We start from the raw sequence: 26411 nt of genomic DNA, 5'->3' as shown, positions 1-26411 counted from the left end.
CAAAACTTTTTGCATTTGTTCTGCACAGGGTCATTTCTATGCTAAACACACGTTAGTCTTGTGCTCTCTGTCTCTCATAAAGTTGTGAAAACGATGCCATTGAGACAAAGGCGAGTTAATTAACTGCCCATTTTTTCACAGCAGTGCTAAGCTTGTCTGATACTACAGGTGTTCGTATAGTAGAGTACATTTTGTACCCATAGGATCAGTACTCGATGCCACCCATGACTCAGTCAGGCTAGTCCTGGCACGGGGCAGTGAGCGGTGCCAGCTCATCTAAGTGAGATAACAAAGATTCAAGGGAGCATTTGACATCTTACGAGATGGGAAAGGGCTGAGAGGAGTCCGCAGCCATCTTAAGTCTAAAGGCCAAGTGAAAGTACAAAATGTGATAGCGATGGAGGATATAGGGCAGGGAATTATTATGTACCACTAAAAAATCCCTTGCCTCTATTGGCGAGCATATTACATCTTAAACAGAGGATATTCCTGAGGGGTTGCTCCGCACCTTTGCTAAAGTGGCAGTGTTGGACCTGTCAGCCCTAGGGTGGTCTCCCCTTCTATTTTTGTATCGTGCCTCATTTTTTCCACCCTCATTTTTATGTTGGACTAGGTCTCCAGGCGCCTTTTCATTGCCAGGCAGTGTTAAGGTGCAGGTGCTCCCTTCTCCCAAGATGGCTGCCACAGACCCCTGCTACTGCAGGGTGGTCGTTTTTCATAGTAGCACCCTAGCTGCCAGGAGCTGGCTGGGACCCACAACAATGTTGCGACACCAGCCCGCCTTTTTGTCCCATAGGTAGAGTGGGGAAGCTCCTGGAAGATGCTGGAACCTTCTAGAAGGGAGGTGGGGTTTTACTTTTGCCGCCTTGGCTAGAGGTCACCTGACCTAGGGCTACTTTAGAGTGGGAGGGAAACTTTTGTGGTGAGTTGGCCATTGGGGTGAAGCAGAGCTGGAAGAATCCACCAGGAGTGTAGGCGGTAGGGCCTAGCCAGGGACTTATGCCTCTGAGAGTGACAGGATTTAGATACTGCCTCTTAAGTGAGTGAGGTGCCCTGTGAATCCCACTGATCTTGCCCAGTAGTAGGAGGACCCAGAGACTCTCTGCCAGCCTGACTAGGAAGGACCTAGTCGCCCTCTCCATTCCTACCCCTGTAACAGAACCCCTTAAGGGCGCCAGATACATCTACGCCAAAAGACTTTATCTGTCAACTGAGAACTGAAACCTAACTTTAAGAACTGAGACTGCATGACAAGAGCGAGCTGTAAGCCTTGAATGCCAGAGCTGAGACTGCGTGTCCAAGCTAACCTATTGAACTAATTGCTAAACCGATTGCCAAGCCACCGGGGATCGACCAGGTACTAGCGCTGTGACCCCCGCGCTCCCTGCCCTGGTCTGGGACCCCCGGCAGCGTGCTCCGCTGAGCACTTTACCCCATCCTTAATTTGAGCCCCCCCCCCTGCGACGACGAAGTCAGCGCGCTCACCGCCGCGGCCTGGAGGCCTGGAGGAGTGCCCTGCTGTGTCGCGAGGCCCAGGCGAAGCCCGGGGCCCCGTCGCTGCCGTCGCAGCCGTGTGAGGAGGTGCGCACGGTCGGGGCCGAGTTCCCCCAACGTCGTGAGGACGGACGCCTGCTGACGCCGAGACGGAGGTAAGCCCGAAGGCCGAGATCCCCCCTGGTGCGCCCCCTGCTGGTCTGGAAACCACACCGCACTTGGCCCGGGTTGTCCCCTCCGTGGGAGTCCCCTCCCCTGCCTGCGCGCCGGAGAGACCCCGCCGAGGGATCCTGTCCGTGTCCCCCCTTTTGTAATACTGAGCGCGGTGCTCTGTGAACTGCACCGGAGCATAGGGACCCGCTCCTCAAGTCCGGTCACCCTCCCCGCTGGAAGCCGCCCAAAGAACTGACTGACATTACCCTCGGGTGGCGCTTCACGCCACCGACCCTGCTTCCCCAGCCGAAGAGACCGGGACTGCAAGTAGCGCACTGTGTTATATGCTCTGCTCGAAAGTAAATTACATGCCAAGGAATGCGAGTAGCGCACTGTGTCATATGCTCTGCTCGAAAGTAAATTACATGCCAAGCAATGCGAGTAGCGCACTGTGTCATATGCCCTGCTCGAAAGTAATTACCTGCCCAGGAACGCGAGTAGCGCACTGTGTTATATGCCCTGCTCGAAAGTAATTGCCTGCCCAGGAACGCGAGTAGCGCACTGTGTTATATGCTCTGCTCGAAGGTAATGATATGCAACTGATTACGAGTAACGCGTTGTGATAACTGTTCTACGCAAACGTTTCCACATGCAACTGATTGCGCGTAGCGCTGTGTTTTATGTGCCTTGCTTCACAGTACTAGGGGCCAGTGGTCACGAGGAGCGCTCAGTTCGACAGGCGCCATGTTGATGAACCCAATGTTCCCCCTTACAAGTAGTACGCTGTGTTAGACGGCCTGTTCAGGGAAAGACTTTACTTAAGCGCGCACAGCGCTAGAATCTCCCGCATTTAACCAGCGGGCGTGGGTACATGAACGAGGTTAGGCACTGCATAGATATCACCAAGAGTGTCGCATGTACTGAACGATGGTATTATGATTCATGTATTACCTTGTTATTTCCTGAACTGCAACTGACCAGCTATACTTGGATAAACTTGAAGTATTTGCATAATTTAAACGGTGTGGCGTCCCTTATTGTGTGTGACTCTAGTCCATGAGAAGCGTGTGGTGTATGGTTGCTTAACACATAGCCCTCTGATTGCCTGACCGGCTCGCGCCACGTTACCGCCCTTAGGGCCTGGTGAACCCAGGTTCCTACATTGTTGGCGAGCGGTGGGATCCTTGGGACTTGTGACCATACAGCACCCTTCCGTGAGGCGAAGGGCGCCACAATTAAACGCCTGTTGTGTTCCAAAGCTCTAAAAACATTGATTGCTGCATTGTTAGTTCCACTGTCCAGGTTGAGAGTGCAAGAAGCCTGGTGAGCCGGTAGCTGTTGCCTATACCCTAGGAATTTTCTCCTTAGTGTCTAGGTCCCCACCTGCCAGAATGGAATCCCGGTTAGCTGACCTCGAGGGGTACACAGTGAAGCAACTAAGGGAGTTCGCGCAGGAGTTGGGGGTGCCTGGGATGCGGAGGGCCAAAGCGCCGGAACTCCGTACCGCCATTAGGGCATGGGTAGAAGCCCACCCAGAAGGGAGAGGGGATGAGGGACAGGAGGCGCCAGATGCACCTCAGGAGGAGAGTGCCCAAGAAGTCCTAGACATTGTAAACATAGAGGAGTCTGAAAATGTGCCCCCAGGGAGACGTTCTGGGGCCAGTAGTAGGACAGGGTCTAGTAGGAGCGCGTCTCCAAAGGAGTATGAGGACAGAAGGGAAGAGAGGCAGTTAAAATGGGAGCTAGCCAAACTGGAACAGGAAAGAGAAAGGGAAAGGGAGAATAAGAAATGGGCAATGGAGGAGAAGAAGCTGGCGCAGGAGCTTCAGTTAAAAGAGCTGGAGCTACGCGCCCTCCAATTGAACGCGTCTAACAAAGACAATGGTGGCAGCATACCCAGGGAACCTCAAGAACCAAAATTCTACCTACCCAAAGAAGTCATAGCCAATTATACACTAGGGGATGACATCATGAAGTGGTTGGAGGCATACGAGGTAGCCTTAACGGCCCATGGAGGTGGTCTCTACCGGTATATACCTCCCACTGTTAGGGACACCCTGTTATATTTGGCCAAGGCGGATCAGGTTAAGTACGCCCCCATGAAAGAGGCCTTGTTAAAGAAGTTTGGCCTGAACCCCGAGAAGTATAGGCAGAAGTTTCGTGGCAGCCATAAGCTGTCCACCCAGACATGGGTAGATTTTTTTGATTACGCGAGGAAGGCACTAGATGGTTGGGTGCGTGGCAGCGAGGTGCAGGACTGCCAAGGGTTGTACGATCTTTTTTTAAGGGAGCACCTCTTGGATAAGAGCTTTCCGGAGCTGGGCCAACATCTGGTGGACCGCAAGCTGAAGGATCCTCGAGAGCTTGCGGAGGAGGCAGATATTTGGGTGAGCACCCGGGTGTCTCACAAGGGCCCTGGGGGAGATGGTTCGAAAGGCGGACAGGGTTTCCCCCAGAAGAAAGAGGGGGGAGATAAAAAGGTGGAGTTCTCGAAAGGTTCCCAAAATAAGTTTGGGAAGGGAGTAGGAACCCCACCCCCGTCCAATTCCACAAGACCCACTTACCCTGACAGGAGTCAGCAGCCAAGGATTGTGCGGTGCTACGAGTGTGGGGAGATTGGACACTACAGAGGAGATCCCAAGTGTCGCAAGCGACCACCAGCCCCATTGGGCGTGAAAAGTCCCGGGGTGAGTAGTATAGCGCTTGGGGTGGAGCTGCCCTTAGATAGGGAAGGGGAGTGGACAGGCCTGACACTGGTTTCACTCGGGGATAGAGAGGTGGTCCCCATAGTGTCCCTGCCCCCGAACACTGCTAAATATCAGCAGAGGGTGAGAATTAATGGGGAGGAGGTGGAAGCTCTGAGGGACACAGGGGCCAGCATGACCACTGTCGTGCGGCGGCTGGTGTCCCCAGACCAAGTAGTCCCCGAGGAGTTCCATCCGGCCGTATTGGCTGACGGCAGTTTGAGTCACTATCCAGTGGCTCGTGTTCCATTCGAGTGGGGAGGAGTCAAAGGCCTACTGCGAGTTGCTGTGAGCCCTGCCTTGCATGTGGGGTGTTTGCTAGGGAACGACCTGGAGCACACCAAATGGAAGGACGTCGAGTTTCACGCTCACACTGAGATGCTGGGATAACCAGGGTGGACTTGCGTGAGCACGCGGTCCATGGCTGCCCGGCATGGAACTCACCCGGAGTTGGAGCCTGGAATCATGGCCCAACCCAGACCCAAACGTGGGAAGAAGAAGGTGGTGGAGGACATGCCCCGTGAGTCGGATGGGGAGGCCGCAGAGGTGCCCCCGGAGTCCGCGGAGGTAGATGTCGTTCCTGTGGAGGACTTGCCGACCCTTGCTGACTGGCAAGTGGAAGGAGGGCCTACCCGGGAGGAGTTTTGTCAAGCACAAAGGACGTGCCCCACTCTTGAGGGTATGCGGCGGCAGGCCGAAGCTCAAGTGGCTAGTCAGGAACTGGGAGGTTATCATGTGTATTGGGAGGATAGTCTCCTATACAGTGAGCCCAGGGTGCCGGTACATGGATCTTCGAGGGCCATAGTGGTCCCCCAGTGTTACCGGGCCTTCCTGCTGGAGTTAGCGCACGAGATCCCCTTAGCTGGACACCTGGGCCAGGACAAAACCTTTGCACGGTTAGTCCCCCATTTTTATTGGCCCAGGATGAGGATTGCCTCAGCACCTTTTGCAAGACCTGCAAGTCTTGTCAGGCTAGTGGCAAGACAGGGACAAAGTTGAAAGTCCCGTTGGAACCGCTCCCGGTGGTCGGGACCCCTTTTGAGAGGGTCGGTATGGATATTGTTGGGCCATTGGACCCTCCGACCGCAGCGGGACACCGGTTCATCTTGGTTTTGGTGGACCATGCCACAAGGTACCCAGAGGCTATTCCTCTGAGGACCATCACTGCACCGGTGGTGGCGCGGGCACTGTTGGGAATTTTTACCCGAGTGGGATTCCCGAAAGTCGTGGTGTCGGACAGGGGCACAAATTTCATGTCGGCCTACATGCAGGCCATGTGGAAGGAGTGTGGAGTGACCTACCGGTTCTCCACCCCTTACCACCCCCAGACTAACGGACTTGTAGAGCGCTTCAATAAGACATTGAAGGGGATGATCCGAAGCCTTCCCGAAGGCTTGAGGCGTAAGTGGGACGTCCTCCTCCCCTGCTTGTTATTCTCCTATCGGGAGGTACCGCAGAAGGGAGTCGGGTTCAGCCCGTTTGAATTGCTCTATGGCCATCCCGTTAGGGGTCCCCTCAGTTTAGTGAAAGAGGGGTGGGAGAAGACTTCGCAGAAGCTTCCCCGTGACATTGTCAGCTACATGCTGGCGTTCCGCAGCCAGATGGCCAAGCTGTGGAAGGCAGCCACAGAGAACCTGGAGGCTAGCCAGACCGTGATGAAGGAGTGGTATGACCGCAACGCTCGGACGGTCGAGTTGGACGTTGGACAGAAGGTGTGGGTAACGGAACCTGGGGAGCTTTGTGCCCTCCAGGACCGGTGGACTGGCCCGTTCGACATGGAGCGGCGAGGCCCGACCACATACGTTGTGGATGTAAAAACCCCCCGTCAGCCCCTCAGGGTGCTCCACGTCAACCGCCTGAAGCCGCACCATGAGCGATAGGAGCTTGCTCTCCTTATGGTGACGGATGGGAGCGAAGAGGAAGAGAGTGAAGCTCTTCCTGACCTTCTTGCGGAACAAGAGAAGGATGGTTCGGTGGAAGGTGTAGTCCTCTCCCCATCCTTGACCCCAGAGCAACAGAGGGACTGTCGCCATGTCCTGGGACAGTTTGCCTCGTTGTTCTCCCTCACGCCTGGAATCACTCATTTGTGTACCCATGATGTGGACACAGGGGATAGCCCCCCGGTGAAGAACAAGTCTTACCGACTCTCTGACCGAGTGAAGGATAGCATCCAGTGTGAGGTGGCAAAGATGCTGGAGCTGGGGGTGATAGAACCTTCCAGCAGCCCGTGGGCTAGTCCAGTGGTGTTGGTGCCGAAAGCGGCCCCACCGGGTACGACGCCAGAACTCCGGTTCTGTGTGGACTACCGGGGGTTGAACTCTGTCACGAAGACAGATGCTCACCCCATCCCACGTGCAGATGAGCTGGTGGACCGGCTGGGAGCAGCCCGGTACCTCAGCACCATTGACCTGACGTCCGGATATTGGCAGATTGCCATGGCCGACGGAGCACGGGAGAAGACAGCGTTCTCCACCCCAGAGGGCCACTACCAATTTCGAGTGATGCCCTTTGGGCTCAAAAATGCTCCGGCCACATTCCAGCGGTTAGTGAATCAGGTACTATCTGGCCTGGAGTCCTTCTCAGCAGCCTACTTGGATGACATAGCTGTCTTCAGTAGCATCTGGGAGGACCATCTGCGACACCTCCAGGAGGTATTGCAGGCGCTGCAACGCGCTGGTTTAACCATTAAAGCCAGCAAGTGCCAGATTGGACAGGGATCTGTCGTGTACCTGGGACACCTGGTGGGCGGAGGTAAGGTGCAACCCCTCCAGGCCAAAATTGATACCATCTTGGCTTGGGAGCCCCCCAAGACCCAAACCGAGGTCCGAGCTTTCCTCGGCCTCACTGGGTATTACCGCCGGTTCCTCAAAGAAACAACCTCGCAAGGTCATATGGACAGCTGCATGCCAAGAAGCCTTTGATACGCTGAAAAATGCAATGTGTACAGCTCCAGTACTAGCAACACCCGATTTCAGCAAGGAATTTATTGTACAGACAGACGCCTCAGAGCACGGCATAGGTGCGGTGCTCTCGCAACTCAACACCGAGGACCAGGACCAACCTGTGGCCTTCATATCTCGAAGACTCCTCCCTCGGGAACGGCGATGGAGCACCATTGAGAGAGAAGCCTTTGCGGTGGTATGGGCTCTGAAGAAGTTGAGGCCATACCTCTTTGGCACTCACTTCCTTATCCAGACCGACCACCGCCCCCTTCGCTGGCTCATGCAGATGAGAGGCGAAAACCCCAAGTTGTTGAGGTGGTCCATTTCCCTACAGGGGATGGACTTTCGGGTGGAACATCGGCCCGGAGTTGACCACGCCAATGCTGACGGTCTCTCCAGGTTTTTCCGCCTTAGTGAAGAGAACTCCCTAGAGGTTGGGTAGCTCTCCCCTCTTTCGGCTGGGGGGGACGCATGTTGGACCTGTCAGCCCTAAGGTGGTCTCCCCTTCTATTTTTGTATCGTGCCTCATTTTTTCCACCCTCATTTTTATGTTGGACTAGGTCTCCGGGCGCCTTTTCATTGCCAGGCAGTGTTAAGGTGCAGGTGCTCCCTTCTCCCAAGATGGCTGCCACAGACCCCTTGCTACTGCAGGGTGGTCGTTTTTCATAGTAGCACCCTAGCTGCCAGGAGCTGGCTGGGACCCACAACAATGTTGCGACACCAGCCCGCCTTTTTGTCCCATAGGTAGAGTGGGGAAGCTCCTGGAAGATGCTGGAACCTTCTAGAAGGGAGGTGGGGTTTTACTTTTGCCGCCTTGGCTAGAGGTCACCTGACCTAGGGCTACTTAAGAGTGGGAGGGAAACTTTTGTGGTGAGTTGGCCATTGGGGTGAAGCAGAGCTGGAAGAATCCACCAGGAGTGTAGGCGGTAGGGCCTAGCCAGGGACTTATGCCTCTGAGAGTGACAGGATTTAGATACTGCCTCTTAAGTGAGTGAGGTGCCCTGTGAATCCCACTGATCTTGCCCAGTAGTAGGAGGACCCAGAGACTCTCTGCCAGCCTGACTAGGAAGGACCTAGTCGCCCTCTCCATTCCTACCCCTGTAACAGAACCCCTTAAGGGCGCCAGATACATCTGCGCCAAAAGACTTTATCTGTCAACTGAGAACTGAAACCTAACTTTAAGAACTGAGACTGCATGACAAGAGCGAGCTGTAAGCCTTGAATGCCAGAGCTGAGACTGCGTGTCCAAGCTAACCTATTGAACTAATTGCTAAACCGATTGCCAAGCCACCGGGGATCGACCAGGTACTAGCGCTGTGACCCCCGCGCTCCCTGCCCTGGTCTGGGACCCCCGGCAGCGTGCTCCGCTGAGCACTTTACCCCATCCTTAATTTGAGCCCCCCCCCTGCGACGACGAAGTCAGTGCGCTCACCGCCGCGGCCTGGAGGCCTGGAGGAGTGCCCTGCTGTGTCGCGAGGCCCAGGCGAAGCCCGGGGCCCCGTCGCTGCCGTCGCAGCCGTGTGAGGAGGTGTGCAAGGTCGGGGCCGAGTTCCCCCAACGTTGTGAGGACGGACGCCTGCTGACGCCGAGATGGAGGTAAGCCCGGAGGCCGAGATCCCCCCTGGTGCGCCCCCTGCTGGTCTGGAAACCACACCGCACTTGGCCCGGGTTGTCCCCTCCGTGGGAGTCCCCTCCCCTGCCTGCGCGTCGGAGAGACCCCGCCGAGGGATCCTGTCCGTGTCCCCCCTTTTGTAATACTGAGCGCGGTGCTCTGTGAACTGCACCGGAGCATAGGGACCCGCTCCTCAAGTCCGGTCACCCTCCCCGCTGGAAGCCGCCCAAAGAACTGACTGACATTACCCTCGGGTGGCGCTTCACGCCACCGACCCTGCTTCCCCAGCCGAAGAGACCGGGACTGCGAGTAGCGCACTGTGTTATATGCTCTGCTCGAAAGTAAATTACATGCCAAGGAATGCGAGTAGCGCACTGTGTCATATGCTCTGCTCGAAAGTAAATTACATGCCAAGGAATGAGAGTAGCGCACTGTGTCATATGCCCTGCTCGAAAGTAATTACCTGCCCAGGAACGCGAGTAGCGCACTGTGTTATATGCCCTGCTCGAAAGTAATTGCCTGCCCAGGAACGCGAGTAGCGCACTGTGTTATATGCTCTGCTCGAAGGTAATGATATGCAACTGATTACGAGTAACGCGTTGTGATAACTGTTCTACGCAAACGTTTCCACATGCAACTGATTGCGCGTAGCGCTGTGTTTTATGTGCCTTGCTTCACAGTACTAGGGGCCAGTGGTCACGAGGAGCGCTCAGTTCGACAGGCGCCATGTTGATGAACCCAATGTTCCCCCTTACAAGTAGTACGCTGTGTTAGACGGCCTGTTCAGGGAAAGACTTTACTTAAGCGCGCACAGCGCAAGAATCTCCCGCATTTAACCAGCGGGCGTGGGTACATGAACGAGGTTAGGCACTGCATAGATATCACCAAGAGTGTCGCATGTACTGAACGATGGTATTATGATTCATGTATTACCTTGTTATTTCCTGAACTGCAACTGACCAGCTATACTTGGATAAACTTGAAGTATTTGCATAATTTAAACGGTGTGGCGTCCCTTATTGTGTGTGACTCTAGTCCATGAGAAGCGTGTGGTGTATGGTTGCTTAACACATAGCCCTCTGATTGCCTGACCGGCTCGCGCCACGTTACCGCCCTTAGGGCCTGGTGAACCCAGGTTCCTACAGGCAGTATGCAACTTGTGTACCTCATAATTTAGCCGAAGCAAAACCCAAAGTATTTTTGTTGGAAAGTGGCACACAACCATTACTTTCTGTAGCTGCTACATGACTGAGGCCTTTAGGCTCGTCCACTTCACTTTCAGTGAGAGAGTGTGAGCTCAAGGACCTCCTTAGGGAGTTTGACTCACTGTTTTGAGGAATGGGCTGTCTCTGGCACAAGGAGGCGTGACTGCACATTAACAACATGGTTATGCCCATTGTGTTGAGACACCGATGAATACAATTTAAAAAAATCATCCATCCCTGGTAGCGAAGGAGCTCAAGAATCTGGAACAAAGCCTATGCCAATGAACTGGCATGTTACAGCAGCATTCAACGACAGCATGGCCGGTCGGCTATCTCAATGGAGCCCGATGATTTTCCACATTAACTTTGAAAATAGCTCCAGACATACCCAGGCTCCCATTACTTGATTACCATTTCAACTTAACTGGGGCTCTGCGGATACAAGAGGCTCAACAGTCTTACTTCATCCAGACCCAAAATCTTCCAGAATGCAGTCATGGATGAGGTAGCGAAGTCAACAAGGCTTGTGCCAATGAAGAAACAAATCTCATCATGAGTACTTGAAGCTAGGCCTCCAGGAGAGGAAGGACAGAGGTCAAGCCTAACAATATGCATTCATGCAGTCCAGCCTGACATGCTTCTGGAAACTATCTTCCTCTGACGGTGCCTTGGCCAACTTGAAAAGGCACAAGACATTAAAGTACCAAATGCCCTACGTAGTATGTTAAATTAAGAAGCTTCAGATGAATTGTGATCAAAAGGCTTTCCAAGCCACCAAGGTACTGTGTTACCAGACAATATGATGGCCTACTTCAATCCAGTGTGAATCAAGTTAGTGGTGGAGCCAGCCCATTCAGGCTCAGTGCAATGCTACTACAGAAGGATAAACCAGTGTTCCAACTTTAATTAGCATATGCTAGTCATGCTGAGACCCCGTAAAATAAAGAACACATTCACTTAAAAGTGTCCAGATCTACTGGCTTTGCTAATGGATGTGTTAAAATGTTATTTGAGTGAGACCCCACTCACCCCCTATCACTCCCGTCTGGAAATGTTGTGTTCGCTCATTGTTACCTTAGAGATATGGGTCAAAGCAAGCGTGGGTATTTAAATTCTCCGACTTTTCCCTTGTATTAAATGGGATAAGAGGAAGGCTAGAATCTGATTAAAAGATGTGTTTCAGTCAGCAGCAATTGCTCTATTGGCTAAATAGCTTGTTTTCCTTGAGGCAATCATGTCCAGAAGGCCTTGAATGCTCTGCAGAATTCCTGGTGGTCTTTGGTGACTCAAATGAGTACCAAAGGACTACTTTTTAATAGAAAACATAGAAATTGTTCTACCGTCCTTGTTCCACCCTCCTTATGTAGCCCTTTAAAACATAGAATATTTCTGTATCACAAAGAAGGTTTAGCGGGGGGCAGGTCTTTAATTTAGTGTAAGAAAATGGACCTGCTCATGTACTGCACCACCGACTGCGAGTGGTGGGAACGTGATGGAGTGATATAATCTTTCCTTCTTTCATGAATCAGCAGGAAGGCGGCAACGCACTTAATGCACTTGGTTTTTAGCAAGCAATAGGATGACATCAAGCCAATAGACAAGCTATTGCCATATTCTAGACTGGAGGAGGCCCTAACATTAACATTTGACACTTGACGTTTGTGGGAGCAGAAGACTAGGAAGAACCGTTTAAGCTTATTGACTAGAAGAAAGACGCACTAGAAATTGCATTGCCAGAGAAGAAAGGCATAATTTTTAGGTCTCGCCTGAGCCAGCGCATGCGTTGCACTGGCGAGACTTTTAGTAAGTGGGCATTGAAAAATTCGACCACGTGCTTTTTGTGTGGCCTAGAGCGCCATCTAGCTTTCCTCGGTCTTCCTAATTAAGTGCATCGCTCGAGGGCACCCTTGCTGCATGCGCACATTGCACATCAGCATTAGTTAATCACTCCTATACAGCTTTTATTTTGCGTGTGCTTTACAGCGCGCGCAAATGGTAAATTAGCATTATTCACTCCTGCACAGCTATTATTTGCGTGTGCTTTAAAATATTATTATTAGCTATCTATTGTGACACAATCTATGTTACATGGATGTTTTTTAAAACAATAGCATTTGTTATTCCCTCGTGCACTGTTTTTTTCTCAGAAACAAGCAGCTGATACAGGGCAAGGCAACATAAGCAGAGGCATTTAGCAATGTATTAATGTATTAATTTTTTATTGCAGCTTCTCTCTCCCCCTTCATTCTCTCTCTCTCACTCTCTCTCTCTCCCCCTTTCTCGCTCTCTTTCTCTCCCCTTCATTTACTCTCTCTATCACCTTATTTCTCTCTCTTTTTCACTCCCCTTCATCACTCTGTACCACCACAGCATCACTCAGGACCACAACAGCGTCACTCAGTACCACAACAATATCACTCAACACCACCACAGCATCACTCAGCAACACCAAAGCATCACTCAGCACCACCACAGCATCACTCAGCACCACCACAGCATCACTCAGCACTACCACAGCATCACTCAGCACCACCACAGCATCACTCAGCACCACCACAGCATCACTCAGCACAACCACAGCATCACTCAGGGCCACTAAAGCATCACTCAGCGCTCCACAGCATCACTCAGCGCCACCACAGCAACACAGCACCACAACAGCATCACTCAGAGCTACAACAATATCACTCAGCGCCACCACAGCATCACTCAGAGACACAACAGCATCACCCAGCGACACCACAGCATCACTCAGGGCCAACACAGCATCACTCAGGGCCAACACAGCATCACTCAACACCACCACAGTATCACTCAGGGCCACAACAATATCACTCAACGCCACCACAGCATCACTCAACGCCACCACAGCATCACTCAACGCCACCACAGCATCACTCAGCGACACCAAAGCATCACTCAGTGACAGCAAAGCATCAGTCAGTGACACCACAGCATCACTCAGGGCCAACACAGCATCACTCAACACAACCATAACATCACTCAACACCACCACAACATCACTCAACACCACCAGAGCATCACTCATCACCACCACAGCATCACTCAGCACCACCACAGCATCACTAAGGGCCACAACAATATCACTCAGCGCCACCACAGAATCAGTCAGCACCGCCACAGCATCACTCAGCACCACCACAGCATCACTCAGGGCCACCCAAGCATCACTCAGGGCCACCAAAGCATCACTCAGGGCCACCAAAGCATCACTCAGCGCCACCACAGCATCAGTCGTCAGCGCCACCACAGCATCAGTCGTCAGCGCCACCACAGCATCACTCAGCACCACCACAGCATCACTCAGGGCCACCACAGCATCACTCAGCGCACCACAGCATCACTCAGGACCAACACAGCAGCATCACTCAGGACCACCACAGCATCACTCGATTCAACAACAATATCACTCAGCACCACAACAATATCACTCTGTGCCACCACAGCATCACTCTGTGTCATCACAGCATCACCCTGCGCCACCCAGCATCACTGTGGGCTACCACAGCATCACTCAGCGCAACCACAGCATCACTCAGGGCAACCACAGCATCGCTCAGGGCCACCACAGCATCGCTCAGCACCACCACAGCATAACTCAGCAACACCACAACATCACAAAGCACCACCACAGCATCACTCAGGGCCACCAAAGCATCACTCAGTGCCATCACAGCATCACTCAGCACCACCACAGCAACACTCAGCATCACCACAGCATCACTCAAGGCCACAACAATATCACTCAGGGCCACCACAGAATCACTCAACACCACAACAGCATCACTCAGCACCACCACAGCATCACTCAGGGCCACAACAATAACACTCAGCATCACCACAGATTCAGTCAGCGTCACCACAGCATCAGTCAGTGCCACAACAGCATCACTCAGGGCCACAACAGCATCACTCAGGGCCACCACAGAATCACTAAGGGCTACCACAGCATCAGTCAGGGCCACCACAGCATCACTCAGCACCACCACAACATCACTTAGCACCACCACAGCATCACTCTGCACCCCCACAGCATCACTCAGGGCCACCACAGCATCACTCAGCACCACCACAGCATCAATCAGCACCACCACAGCATCACTCAGCACCACCACAGCATCACTCAGGGCTACCACAGCATCACTCAGCACCACCACAGCATCATTCAGCACCACCACAGCATCACTCAGGAACACAACAGCATCACTAAGGACCACCACAGCATCACTCGGTGCAACAACAATATCACTCAGCATCACAACAATATCACTCAGCACCACAACAGCATCACTCTGCGCCAGCACAGCATCACTCTGCGCCAACACAGCAACACTCTGCGATACCACAGCATCACTCAGCGCAACCACAGCATCACTCAGGGCCACCACAGCATCACTCAGCACCACCAAAGCATCACTCAGCACCACCACAGAATCACTCAGCGCCACCACAACTTCACTCAGGGCCACCACAGCATCACTCAGTGCCACCACAGCATCAGTCAGCACCACCACAGCATCACTCAGCACCCCCACAACACCACTTAGCACCACCACAGCATCACTCCGCACCACCACAGCATCACTCAGGGCCACCACAGTATCACTCAGCACCACCACAGCATCAATCAGCACCACCACAGCATCACTCAGCACCACCACAGCATCGCTCAGGGCCACCACAGCATCACTCAGCACCACCACAGCATCATTCAGCACCACCACAGCATCACTCAGGAACACAACAGCATCACTAAGGACCACCACAGCATCACTCGGTGCAACAACAATATCACTCAGCATCACAACAATATCACTCAGCACCACAACAGCATCACTCTGCGCCAGCACAGCATCACTCTGCGCCAACACAGCAACACTCTGCGATACCACAGCATCACTCAGCGCAACCACAGCATCACTCAGGGCCACCACAGCATCACTCAGCACCACCAAAGCATCACTCAGCACTACCACAGCATCACTCAGCGCCACCACAGCATCAAACAGGGCCACCACAGCATCACTCAGCAACACCACAGCATCACTCAGCACCACCACAGCATCACTCAGGGCCACCACAACATCACTCAGGGCCACCACAGCATCACTCAGGGCCACAACAATATCACTCAGCACCACCCCAGCATCACTCAGCACCACCACAATATCAATCAACACCACATCAGTATCACTCAGCAAGACCTAAGTATCATTCAGCATCACCTCAGCATCGTCTCAGCACCAGTCACCATCACCACCACCACTACCACCTCAACATCACTCAACACCACCTCAGCCTGCTCTCGGAATCTGCCATCTGTTGATTTTCCCCTAGCGTCTGGACGCTGCTAGTGTTGTAATACAGGTACTAGCTCAAATTGTTTATGCCCCCTCAAAAAAAACTTTACCAAACAACCATTGGAATAGGCAAAAACAAGCTGCCAGCATTGCAAGAACAAAAGAAAAATTAGGACATTTTTTATTGTACATACATTTTTAATATGGTCATTCTGTTGGACATAATGCCTTCTTGGTCATATATAAGGTAACAAAAATGCTTCTGACACTTTTTTATTACAACTTTTCAGCATGATGCACAGCAGCCACACTTCTCTACAGCACAGCTTAAACACATTGGCAAAGTCAATAGCTCTGCCTAAACACTTATAAGGCCCCAAAGGCGAGGCCCATTAGCTATGCCAATGCTTGTTGAATCTGTTATGAAACCCAGATTACTCAGATTAGTGACTGGATTAGAACAGGATCCCAAAGACCTAAGCCAGTGTTCCCACGACCAGAGATTGTCTTGGTCTCCAAAGATAGTGACCTGATTTGGAGGGTTACTGTTGTCCTTCATCCGTGACTCTGCATTACTTACACAAGAAGAAGGTATATGATTCATCAAAGACCTTTGCTATGCAACAAAGCACAATTAAACACAAGTGAGTACTAAGGAATCACAAACAATGCGGGATAAAAGCCTCTAATTTACTATTTCAAGGTGCTGTGAACCTCACTATAATTCCAGTTCCCACACTTGCATATTTCTGAGGTGACACAGAATACAGTAAATATTTCATTGCTGAGCATTAGTGACCTGCCTAGTCATATTTAGCACCATTTCAATTACAAGCTATTACTTTCAGAATACATTGCTATCTGGTCACAGTCATGATGGACTGCATGCCTATGCCCTTCAGTAACTCATCAGGCGTGCAATTATTAATTCCAGGCTATACAGAGAGTTGACCTACTTGTTTGGATACTTTGGCCCAGGTCTTCTTTAGCCTGTAGATCGCGCTTCTGTTTAAGGCAGACGTGATTTCCAGTACTCCGTTGTAGTTGTGCATACACCGACAGATATCTGCTACCACGACCCATTTCTCGACAGAGCTGGCACGGAAGACGACTTCATCATGGCTCAGGATTTGTGAGGCAACAAGGTTACTCATCTGATCAGAATAAGCACATAGGACACAAACAGCAGATTTTGGAATGGTTAGTAAACCCACAAAGCTGGTTACATTCTTTAAACATTTCCTGTTCAGGATCATCCTGTGCAGAAATTATTAGGTTGCCAAAAATGTATCATAATGTAAACCAAAAACATTCTGTTAAACATTCCTGCCAAGTCTCTTAAAAAGATTACTGGATGTGACCTCCAGTAAGCACCAATGCCCAGAAATCCACTGCAGATTGCAGTAGGTTTAGTCATTCCTGATTCCATCTGTATGTGCCATAGCAGCCAGGCTTTAATGTTGCTCATCTGTGATTGCTCCGTGTGTTAGTGTGTTTATTTCATTTCCTTTTGTGTTGCATAAAGTGGCACTTTATCGTAAGTCGAGCCAAGAGTTATGTCCATGTAATGAAAGTATGTACCTGGCACTGCCAGCACACACACTGAATGCGGGCTGCGTATAAGTGCCTAGCAGAGTCTGGCATTTGTTTATGTGAGAGTCTGGTGGTAGGAGCTGCAGTAATGAATGTGTAACAGCTTTAGGGACACATTTATCTTTATTTACATTAATAAGGAACGTGATCATACGCAGTGAAGAGGCTCTAAACAATCCTGCGACCAGCCCTCAAACGTTTATTACATCTGGCCTGCTGGGCATAAGGTTACTGGCCAGTCCGCCTCTGGGAAAGGTGCATTCGCAGGTCCCAGGAAGGAAGGTTGTCTGGGCTCAAATGCCAAGACTGCAACATGTGTCAGCCCAGCAAAAGGTGAACGCCATTATCACAATAGTCACAAATTGCACGATACAGATAAATGCCTGGCCCGGCTCGTGCTCCCAAATACGAACGCCTAAGGAATTCATAATAAATTATGAAATGCTAGTGTAGTATGAACTATGTTGTAGTAAGCACATGTTCTTCTGAGTGTTTGAAACAGAGTCCAGCACTAGCGAGCCCCCTCGGTGCAACGGAGGAGTCGGACAAGCAAATAGAAAGGGGGGGTTTAGCGGGCTTCCCTGCTAAAAACACACCAGCGCTCTAATGTGGGGTTAATCACATCATCTGTCAAAAGCTTTCATGGTGACGCTTCTGTCGTAATCCAATCCGGTTAGGTAGCATCCTATAGGAGAAAACACAGACATTCTCAGCATCACCCACTCCTGACCCTAGGGCCTCCCAGGGGAGGCGGTGTGAAGTTTAAGCGGTCTCAACCGATGGTGCCCTCTTTGGGCGACAATGAGGCGGCGCTGGGCATACACTTTTGACCTTATTGTGTGTGCATATTAACATGTAAGTATAAATAACATTGCTTATGAGCGTGCATAAATGTCATACTTATGTAGCAAGTGTATTCTGAAAAGTACCTAACTTCCAAATAAGTATGTATATAAAATGGGGAACAACCTTTACAACGCAACTTTTACAACGCACTACACTTACAACGCATTTTTTACAACGCAAAATCCATTACAACGCACTACACTTACAACGCATGACACTACAACGCATTTTTAAAAACTACCTTTACAACGCATTCCATTACAACGCCTACCAATACAACGCATAATATTACACTACACAATCCAACACTTACCCTACTGTTGCACCCCCTGGAGATAGAATAGTAATTTTTACCCCTATACTATCCAACACTTACCCTACTGTTGCACCCCCTGGAGTTAGAATAGTAATTTTTACCCCTATACTATCCAACACTTACCCTACAGTTGCACCCCCTGGAGTTAGAATAGTAATTTTTACCCCTATACTATCCAACACTTACCCTACTGTTGCACCCCCTGGAGTTAGAATAGTAACTTTTACCCCTATACTATCCAACACTTACCCTACTGTTGCACCCCCTGGAGTTATAATAGTAATTTTTACCCCTATACTATCCAACACTTACCCTACTGTTGCACCCCCTGGAGTTAGAATAGTAATTTTTACCCCTATACTATCCAACACTTACCCTACTGTTGCACCCCCTGGAGTTAGAATAGTAATTTTTACCCCTATACTATCCAACACTTACCCTACTGTTGCACCCCCTGGAGTTAGAATAGCAATTTTTACCCCTATACTATCCAACACTTACCCTACTGTTGCACCCCCTGGAGTTAGAATAGCAATTTTTACCCCTATACTATCCAACACTTACCCTACTGTTGCACCCCCTGGAGTTAGAATAGTAATGTTTACCCCTATACTATCCAACACTTACCCTACTGTTGCACCCCCTGGAGTTAGAATAGTAATTTTTACCCCTATACTATCTAATACTTACCTTAAATGCAATTTAATATTATGCGTTGTAATGGTATACGTTGTAAAGGTAGTTTTTAAAAATACGTTGTAGTGTCATGCGTTGTAAGTGTAGTGCGTTGTAATGGATTTTGCGTTGTAAAAAATGTGTTGTAAGTGCATGCGTTGTAAAAGTGTGCGTTGTAATGTCATACATCCATTCAAAATGTATGTTTCAACCCGCTGTCTTTGCAATTATTTACTTCCGGTAAAGTACTTTGTGTAGCGATTCTTAATGGGTGCCGTCCATCTGCTGCACCTTCAGCTTGAAAGTGAAAACGCTCGAGTGCAGAATACAGTGTTTCTGCTTCGAAGGTTTTGCACAGACCATAGCACCCTTTCCTACACCTTGCATCTGAAGGGGTTCTCATAAATCGCTGATAATGATCATTATGACTTTCCAGTTCAATGTTGTGGCTTTAGAGAGCCGACTGTGTGTGACATCCGAAAACAGGAAAGCTGATGCGTTTCCTTTGTATTTGTCGATAACTAAATGATATTGTTATTCACTAACACGGCACATACGAGAAGCGGCTCTCTCCCTGTCAAATCGACGTTTAGGGCGCACCGGCTGTAAAGTCTGACATAATGAAGGCACCGATCCGCAGACTAAACTCTCAGGGCAGATGTGCAGATCCTGTGATGCGCCTGACAGTAAATATTTAGATATAAGGGGGTGCATTTCAGTCACTCTCTCGACCTATCTCTAGACGCACTAACATTGGAGAGCACAGATCTACAGGTTCTGCATGCGAGGAGCAACAAGAGTTTCCTGAAGCTATGAAAGTGCTCCCGTGTCTTGACTCATTCACGCATTCATTCAGCTGCAGAATAAGCATTTGTGGAATTTTTTCTCCCAAACAATTCACAGGCACTGTTAACACACCAGGAGACGCTGAAAGCCCTTGGAGGATGCTTGACCCTGGCTCAGGAGGAGGGCCGCGCGGACCTCCTATGTTTTTGTTTCAATCAGCCACCCCTGGGGAGGTGGCAGTCCTGGGTCCAAGATTGGCCATGGAGAGGGGGGGCCTTGTGCATGTCCCTCCACTTATTTAAATTATAACAAATCCCTCGGGACCTGGCCTACTCAGAGGCCCATGGTTTAACAAGCACCGCTTCCGCCAAGCCGGAGCAAACAACTGCTCTGGTTTCAGTAATCGAGACCAAAAATGCTGTGAACCGAGCAGCAAAACAGATATTGCTCAGCTCCCAGGGACAAAAAGATTTCACCCCCAGCTGCCCTGAACTTCCTTGCTGGGAGTTCTGACCTGCCAGGAGGTGCCTGTAACTGTTTTGAGCCTCTGGAGGTTGTTTCTGCTGTTGGGAACGGGAAGAAACCCAAGAAAAGTAAGAAACCCTGTTTCCGATGCCATCGACGCCTCCGCTGTGATGCCGTGACCTGCAACGGGGCCCGGGGAGCCGCTCGTGAAGTGAATGACGCATCGCCCGGCCTGCTCCTATGCTCCGACGCCGGCAGTGATCAGCCGTGCCTGACGCCAGCGCTCGCATCGACTCCGTCATTGCCAGCACCTGCATCTTGTTATCGTGGTGCCGATAACCGCTGAGGGAGACTCGAGGAAGTTGCTGACCTCGCATCATCATCGGAGCCGACATCGGCCATCTCCGAAGCCGTGCATCGTCACCGACTTAATTTCCAAGGTACTGTTGTTTGGGGGTCTGTGTGACTTCGCGCCCGAAACGGCGATCCTCGCGGGCGGCACCGTACTTTGGATTTCATGCTGTCCTGATGTCGCAATAAGCCCCAGTTGGTGCTATTTGATTCCTACAAGCTTATTTTTGCAATATCCTTCTTCAAGACATTTTCCTGAGTATCTGTATGTTGGATTTTTGTCGTTTTGGTCTTGTTTAGTTTAAGATAAAGATATTTTATTTTTCTAAACTAGTGTGGTGTCCATTTGTGGTGTTTTCACTGTATTACTGTGAGTGTTGGTACAAATACTTTACACATAGCCTTTGGGATAAGCCTGTCTGCTCGTGCCAAGTTACCAAGGGGGTGAGCAGGGGTTATCTAAAGTGTGTATCCCCCTTACCCGGACTAGAAGCAAGGGTCCCTATTTGTACAAAGGTACCTACCTCTGCCAACTAGAGACCCCCATTTCTAACAATATGCATATATATATGTGTGTGTGTGTGTGTATATATATATTGTAATTATATCTTCAACACAAAATCGATGGCACTTACATCATTAAAGTGTTGGCTAGTCTTCATGATATAAGGCGTTCTTCCATTTTTATCTGGTTTCATCCAGCCCTGTCCCAGGAACTCTCTGGAGGGTAGCATAAAAAGGCAAAGAATCTTACTAACTAAATACAATATGCACATTTTTACTAGTTGCAACCTAAACAGTGTAGTTGCTCTCAATTACGAAATTCAATAATTAATCCACGCCAAATGATTCACAGGCAAACATTACTCTGCATTTAACTACATTGTGTTGCAGTTTGAAGTCTCGCCAAAGAGCTGCACCAATAGTAGGAAAGTAGTATTAAATGCAAATGGAACACAACTATGAATCAATATTATAAACTTATCAGAAGTAGCAAGAAGAAAACAAAATGTGAATGTACATGACAAGAATGAAAGAAGCAAAAGGGGGAGAGAATTTCAATGTATTGCGGCCTATGTGGACTCTGAAGAATGAACGGAAACAAGTCTAGCACAAAGGGACGATAGCCAGCACAACTGAGTTCAAGAGTAAAATGCACTCAAGGGAGGCTTAGAGTCAGGTGTGGAGAAGCAATATCACATATACATTGATGAGTGATGCAGAGGAATCGAAGAAAGAAAGTGGATTTAGGGAGTAGCATAAGACGACGGATGAACAAAAAAACTGAGCTCAGGCCACAGTAGGAAAAGAGACCAGGGAGGGAGGTTAACATACATAAATATTTGTGATAGTATTCACGAGAATTAAGGAGAGTACCATGCAACCTTCTAAAACTGCGCTAACAAATGACGGATGGAATGCTGACCAATTCCAGCTTGGACCCAGCCATATTAAAATTAGTCTTGATCCTTGATTCAAGCTAGAGTGGTGGATGAGGTGTGATACCCCAAAACCAGTCCCAGGATACTTGTTTCTGGTCCAGGGAGGACCTGGCTTGGCTGCTCGGACTGGACTGTTTCCATGAGGAGCAGGGTCAAAACTGATTTGCATATAGCTGGGTTAAAACTATGGTGGCATGGTGAGCAAAAGAACAATGGATTTGACCCAGATCTCTTGACTGGAGGCAAATGTTTGATGTTATTTAGCATTCCATCCATCATTTGTTTGCGCATCACAGTCTAAATTTCAGCATGCAGAAATCCAACCAAATCCCGTAATCCAGTCACAAAGCCCAATAGATGAAGCCAGCCTATGAAAAGTTGAAAATCTACTCCTGTACAATAGCTGCTACACTTGCAACACAATCTATTGCATTAACAAGGGATCACAGACGTAATGCTAAAAAATCTACAAAGATTTTCTGAAATATTGTATGAGTAAGTTATGAGTTATTTGTACGATTACTTGAAATCAACAAGGAAACTAGAGGAATTGGTCGGCCTGTCACAAGTCCTACCATCGCATGTGAAAAAAGTTAATATTGAAACCCTCTTTACGTAGTACTCATCATTTTGTTCACACACATACACACACACAATTAACCCCTCCCCACCACCACTGGGAAAATATTTTTCCAGTGAAACTAACCCATCTCCTACACATTTACATGCGGGGGCGTTCCCATTCATCCTAACCCCCTGAAAGAGACTTTTGACGTATTTTCACTTTAGACATCAGCGTTGCATAACACCTCGGAAGGACTCCTGTAGAGACAGCATTCACTGCTTGCAGCCAACATCTGTTTAGCATGTCCAGATTGTCCATGAAAACTATCATCTTGACCGGTTTAGGATTTTAAAACCATTGCTGATCCTTCCAAGGTATTTACTATGAGAAGTCACAGGAAAACACTTACTCATATGGAATGCTTCTGAAGACAATGTGATCTAAAAGAGTTATCTGTTCTGCAAGCTCCATAGCAGACAGCGTTTCCAGGCATTCTGATTTCGGATATTCTGGCTGCAAGAAAAATAAAAGTCCCAGTTATGCAGAAGATAGTCAACTGAGTTCAATCTCTTCTCAGGGCTTGGATCCGGGGACCTGTATGATTCACGGGAAGGAAAGAAACCCTTGCAGACCCATTAGCCAATTTGCACCAAGCAGGCTAGAAGCACTTTCACATCCCTAAATATCAGTCGGCCCTTACAGCTATATAAAAAAAACATTGAAAATGCAATAGGTCTCGTATTTATTTGAGTTAGAGTTTTTAACGCTGTAAATGGGAATGTGTTTTACCTATATGTTATGGAGTGTATGAAAGTGGTGTGTAGTGGAATTGTGTGTGTTGTATTGGGATGGTTAGTTGTGAAGCAGTATGAAGCATAAGTAAGGAGAGCGAGGAGAAGAGCTTAAGGAAGCACAAGGAAGGAGTGTGAGAAGAACAGCATGAGGCACAAGGACGGAGAGTGACGAGAAGAGCAGCGTGAGACACAAGGACAGGGAGTGAGGAGAAGAGCAGCATGAGGAACAAGGACAGAGAGTGAGGTGAAGAGGCATTGCGAAGGAGAGTGAAAAGAGCAGCATGAGGCACAAGGAAGGAGAGTGAAGAGGAGAACAACATGAGGCACAAGGAAGGAGTGGGAGGAGGAGAGCAGAATGAGGCACATGGAAGGAGAGCGAGGAAAAGAACAGCATGAGGCACAAGGAAAGAGAGCGGGGGAAGAGCAGCGTGAGGCACAAGGAAGGTCAGCGAGGAGAAGAGTATCGTGAGGCACAAGGAAGGTCAGCGAGGAGAAGAGTATCGTGAGGCACAAGGAAGGAGAGCGAGGAGAAGAACAGCATGATGCACAAGGAAGAGGAGTGAGGAGAAGAGCAGCGTGAGGCACAAGGACAGAGAGTTAGGTGAAAAGGCACAAGGAAGGAGAGTGAAAAGAGCAGCATGAGGCACAAGGAAGGAGAGTGAAGAGAATAACAGCATGAGGCACATGGAAGGAGAGCGAGGAGAAGAGCAGCGTGAGGCAAAAGGAAGGTGAGCGAGGAGAAGAGCAGCGTGAGACACAAGGAAGGAGAGAGAAGAGAAGAACAGCATGAAGCACAAGGAAGGAGAGCAAGGAGAAGGGCAGCGTGGGACAAAAGGAAGGAGATTGAGAAGAGCAGCGTGAGGCACAAGGACGGAGAACTAGGAGAAGAGCAGTGTGAGCCACAAGGAAAGAGAGCAAGGGGAAGAGCAGCGTGAGGCACAAGGAAGGGGAGCGAGGAGAAGAGCAGTGTGAAGCACAAGGACGGAGAGTTAGGAGAAGAGCAGCGTGAGGCACAAGGAAAGAGAGCAGGGGAAGAGCAGCACGAGACACAAGGAAGGTCAGTGAGGAGAAGAGCAGAGTGAGGCACAAGGACGCAGAGTTAGGAGAAAAGCAGCGTGAGGCACAAGGAAGGAGAGCGGGGAGAAGAGCAGCGTGATGCACAAGGAAGGGGAGTGAGGAGAAGAGCAGCGTGAGGCACAAGGACGGAGAGTTAGGAGAAGAGCAGCGTGAGGCACAAGGACGGAGAGTTGGGAGAAAAGCAGCATGAGGCACAAGGAAAGAGAGCAGCTTGAGGCACAAGGAAGGAGAGCGAGAGGAAGAGCAACGTGAAGCACAAGGATGGAGAGCTAGGAGAAGAGCAGCGTGAGGCACAAGGAAAGAGAGCAAGGGGAAGAGCAGCGTGAGGCACGAGGAAGGAGAGCGAGAGGAAGAGCAGCGTGAGGTACACGGAAGAGGAGCGAGGAGAAGAGCAGCGTGAAGCACAAGGACGGAGAGTGAGGAGGAGAGCAGCGTGATGCACAAGGAAGGAGAGTGAGGAGAAGGGCAGCGTGAGGCACAAGGACGGAGAGTTAGGAGAAGAGCAGCGTGAGGCACAAGGAAGGAGAGCGTGGGGAAGAGCAGCCTGAGGCACAAGGAAAGAGAGAGGAGAAGCGCAGCGTGAAGCACAAAGATGGAGAGTTAGGAGAAGAGCAGCGTGAGGCACAAGGAAGTAGAGCGAGAGGAAGAGCAACGTGATGCACAAGGAAGGAGAGCGAGGAGAAGAGCAGCGTGAGACAAACGAACAGAGAGTTAGGAGAAGAGCAGCGTGAAGCACAAGGAAAGAGAGCAGGGGAAGAGCAGCGTGAGGCACAAGGAAAGAGAGGGAGGAGAAGCGCAACGTGAGGCGGGGTGGTGTTAATTATTCCACACAAGAACGAGAACGGCTTAATCATAATGGGGCAGCACACCAGACTAGTGAGCAGGGGAAGATGGCAATGGCACACAAGAAAGAAGCTCGGCTGTTGATTTAAAAGGTGATGCTAACTGAGGCTAGGGATTATGAAACAGTAAGCAGAAGTTAGGACAGGAGGGGGCAAGTAAGCAACATTAAAACCAGAGTAGAGCATCTAGGGCAACGTAAGAGGAACTGCAAATGCATATTAGTGTCACTGAGGCCCACAGTTGTCTTGTTTTTGTTGTAATGTTAGTAAATGACTAAACAGGGAAATATAATCAGACTGTGGAAGAAAACATAGTAGGGCACCAAAATAAAAGTACTTCCTGTTAGAGAATCAGATAGCGAATAATTAGAAAAGTTGATTTACAAACCCACAGATTTTTTAAAGAATAAGGGTGTTTGAGTATGTCAACAGGATCCTTTTGCAGGGGTCTGGAGAGAGGGGTGGTTAATAAATCAAAAAATGATCACATTAAGGCACAGTAACATATTTAAAGTCAGAAACACAAGCAGGAAGGCCACAAATGGAAGAAGCCATAACTAAAAGTTATGTGTAAATGTGCATAGATTATGATGCGCTGGAAAATGTTAGTTTCTTTTTGGGCATTTCAGTAGCGCCAAGGATAAGGGTGCAGGCTGCCACTTCCCAACTGATATCTGGTCAATAAACCCAAACTCCCCTATTACCCCCACCACCTCTCACAGCCGTGCGGGGGGCTTCTGGGTGGTGGGGCAGTAAATATTGTGCTACTACTTTTAATTTCAGTTGTTTAGTGGTGAAAGCACTAGCATGGCTGAACATTTCCTCTGCATTAAATGGCATCTAGACCCATTAAAAACTGCCTAATCCCTGGGAAAAGGCCGACTGGTGTGGACCAGGAAGTGCATTAGCAAGGCCTGGTTGTCTAATATTAATGGAGCTAGCGTGCAGAAGAATACAGGCCGGACTGATTAACCTTACCATTTAGTAAAGTAGAAAGGGTTTTCCGGCCTCCATCAATGGACTCTCCGCACTACATTTTGCGGTGAGTTAAGGCTTTTTGATGACGTAGGACAAAAAAGCGTGCATGGGAGAGGGGGTAGTGAGGGAAATGAAGACACACATTTCAGCAGGATGTCGTGACAATGGATTGGAAAACATAATGGAGTCTACGTTTTAAACATGCGGGGA

At 49.7% G+C, this 26411-nt stretch overlaps 1 protein-coding gene across 2 annotated transcripts in view; it reads right to left on the bottom strand.

Moving 5' to 3' along the window:
• RASGRF2 (Ras protein specific guanine nucleotide releasing factor 2) overlaps positions 1-26411 on the bottom strand; it is a 2022215-nt gene that overhangs the window by 120289 nt on the left and 1875515 nt on the right. For both annotated transcript variants that reach the window (XM_085632406.1, XM_085632407.1), the window contains exons 21-23: positions 22920-23023; positions 21139-21223; positions 16428-16625 (exon numbers count right to left, since the gene is read on the bottom strand). In XM_085632406.1, coding sequence (XP_085488532.1) covers positions 16428-16625; positions 21139-21223; positions 22920-23023 — 387 coding nt within the window. The remainder of the gene's footprint in view (positions 1-16427; positions 16626-21138; positions 21224-22919; positions 23024-26411) is intronic.

The sequence above is a fragment of the Triturus cristatus genome, chromosome 2_1 (assembly GCF_964204655.1).
Source record: "Triturus cristatus chromosome 2_1, aTriCri1.1, whole genome shotgun sequence".
Taxonomy (NCBI): domain Eukaryota; kingdom Metazoa; phylum Chordata; class Amphibia; order Caudata; family Salamandridae; genus Triturus; species Triturus cristatus.
Note: the sequence above shows the minus strand (reverse complement) of the source record. Positions and strands in the feature narration are given on the sequence as shown.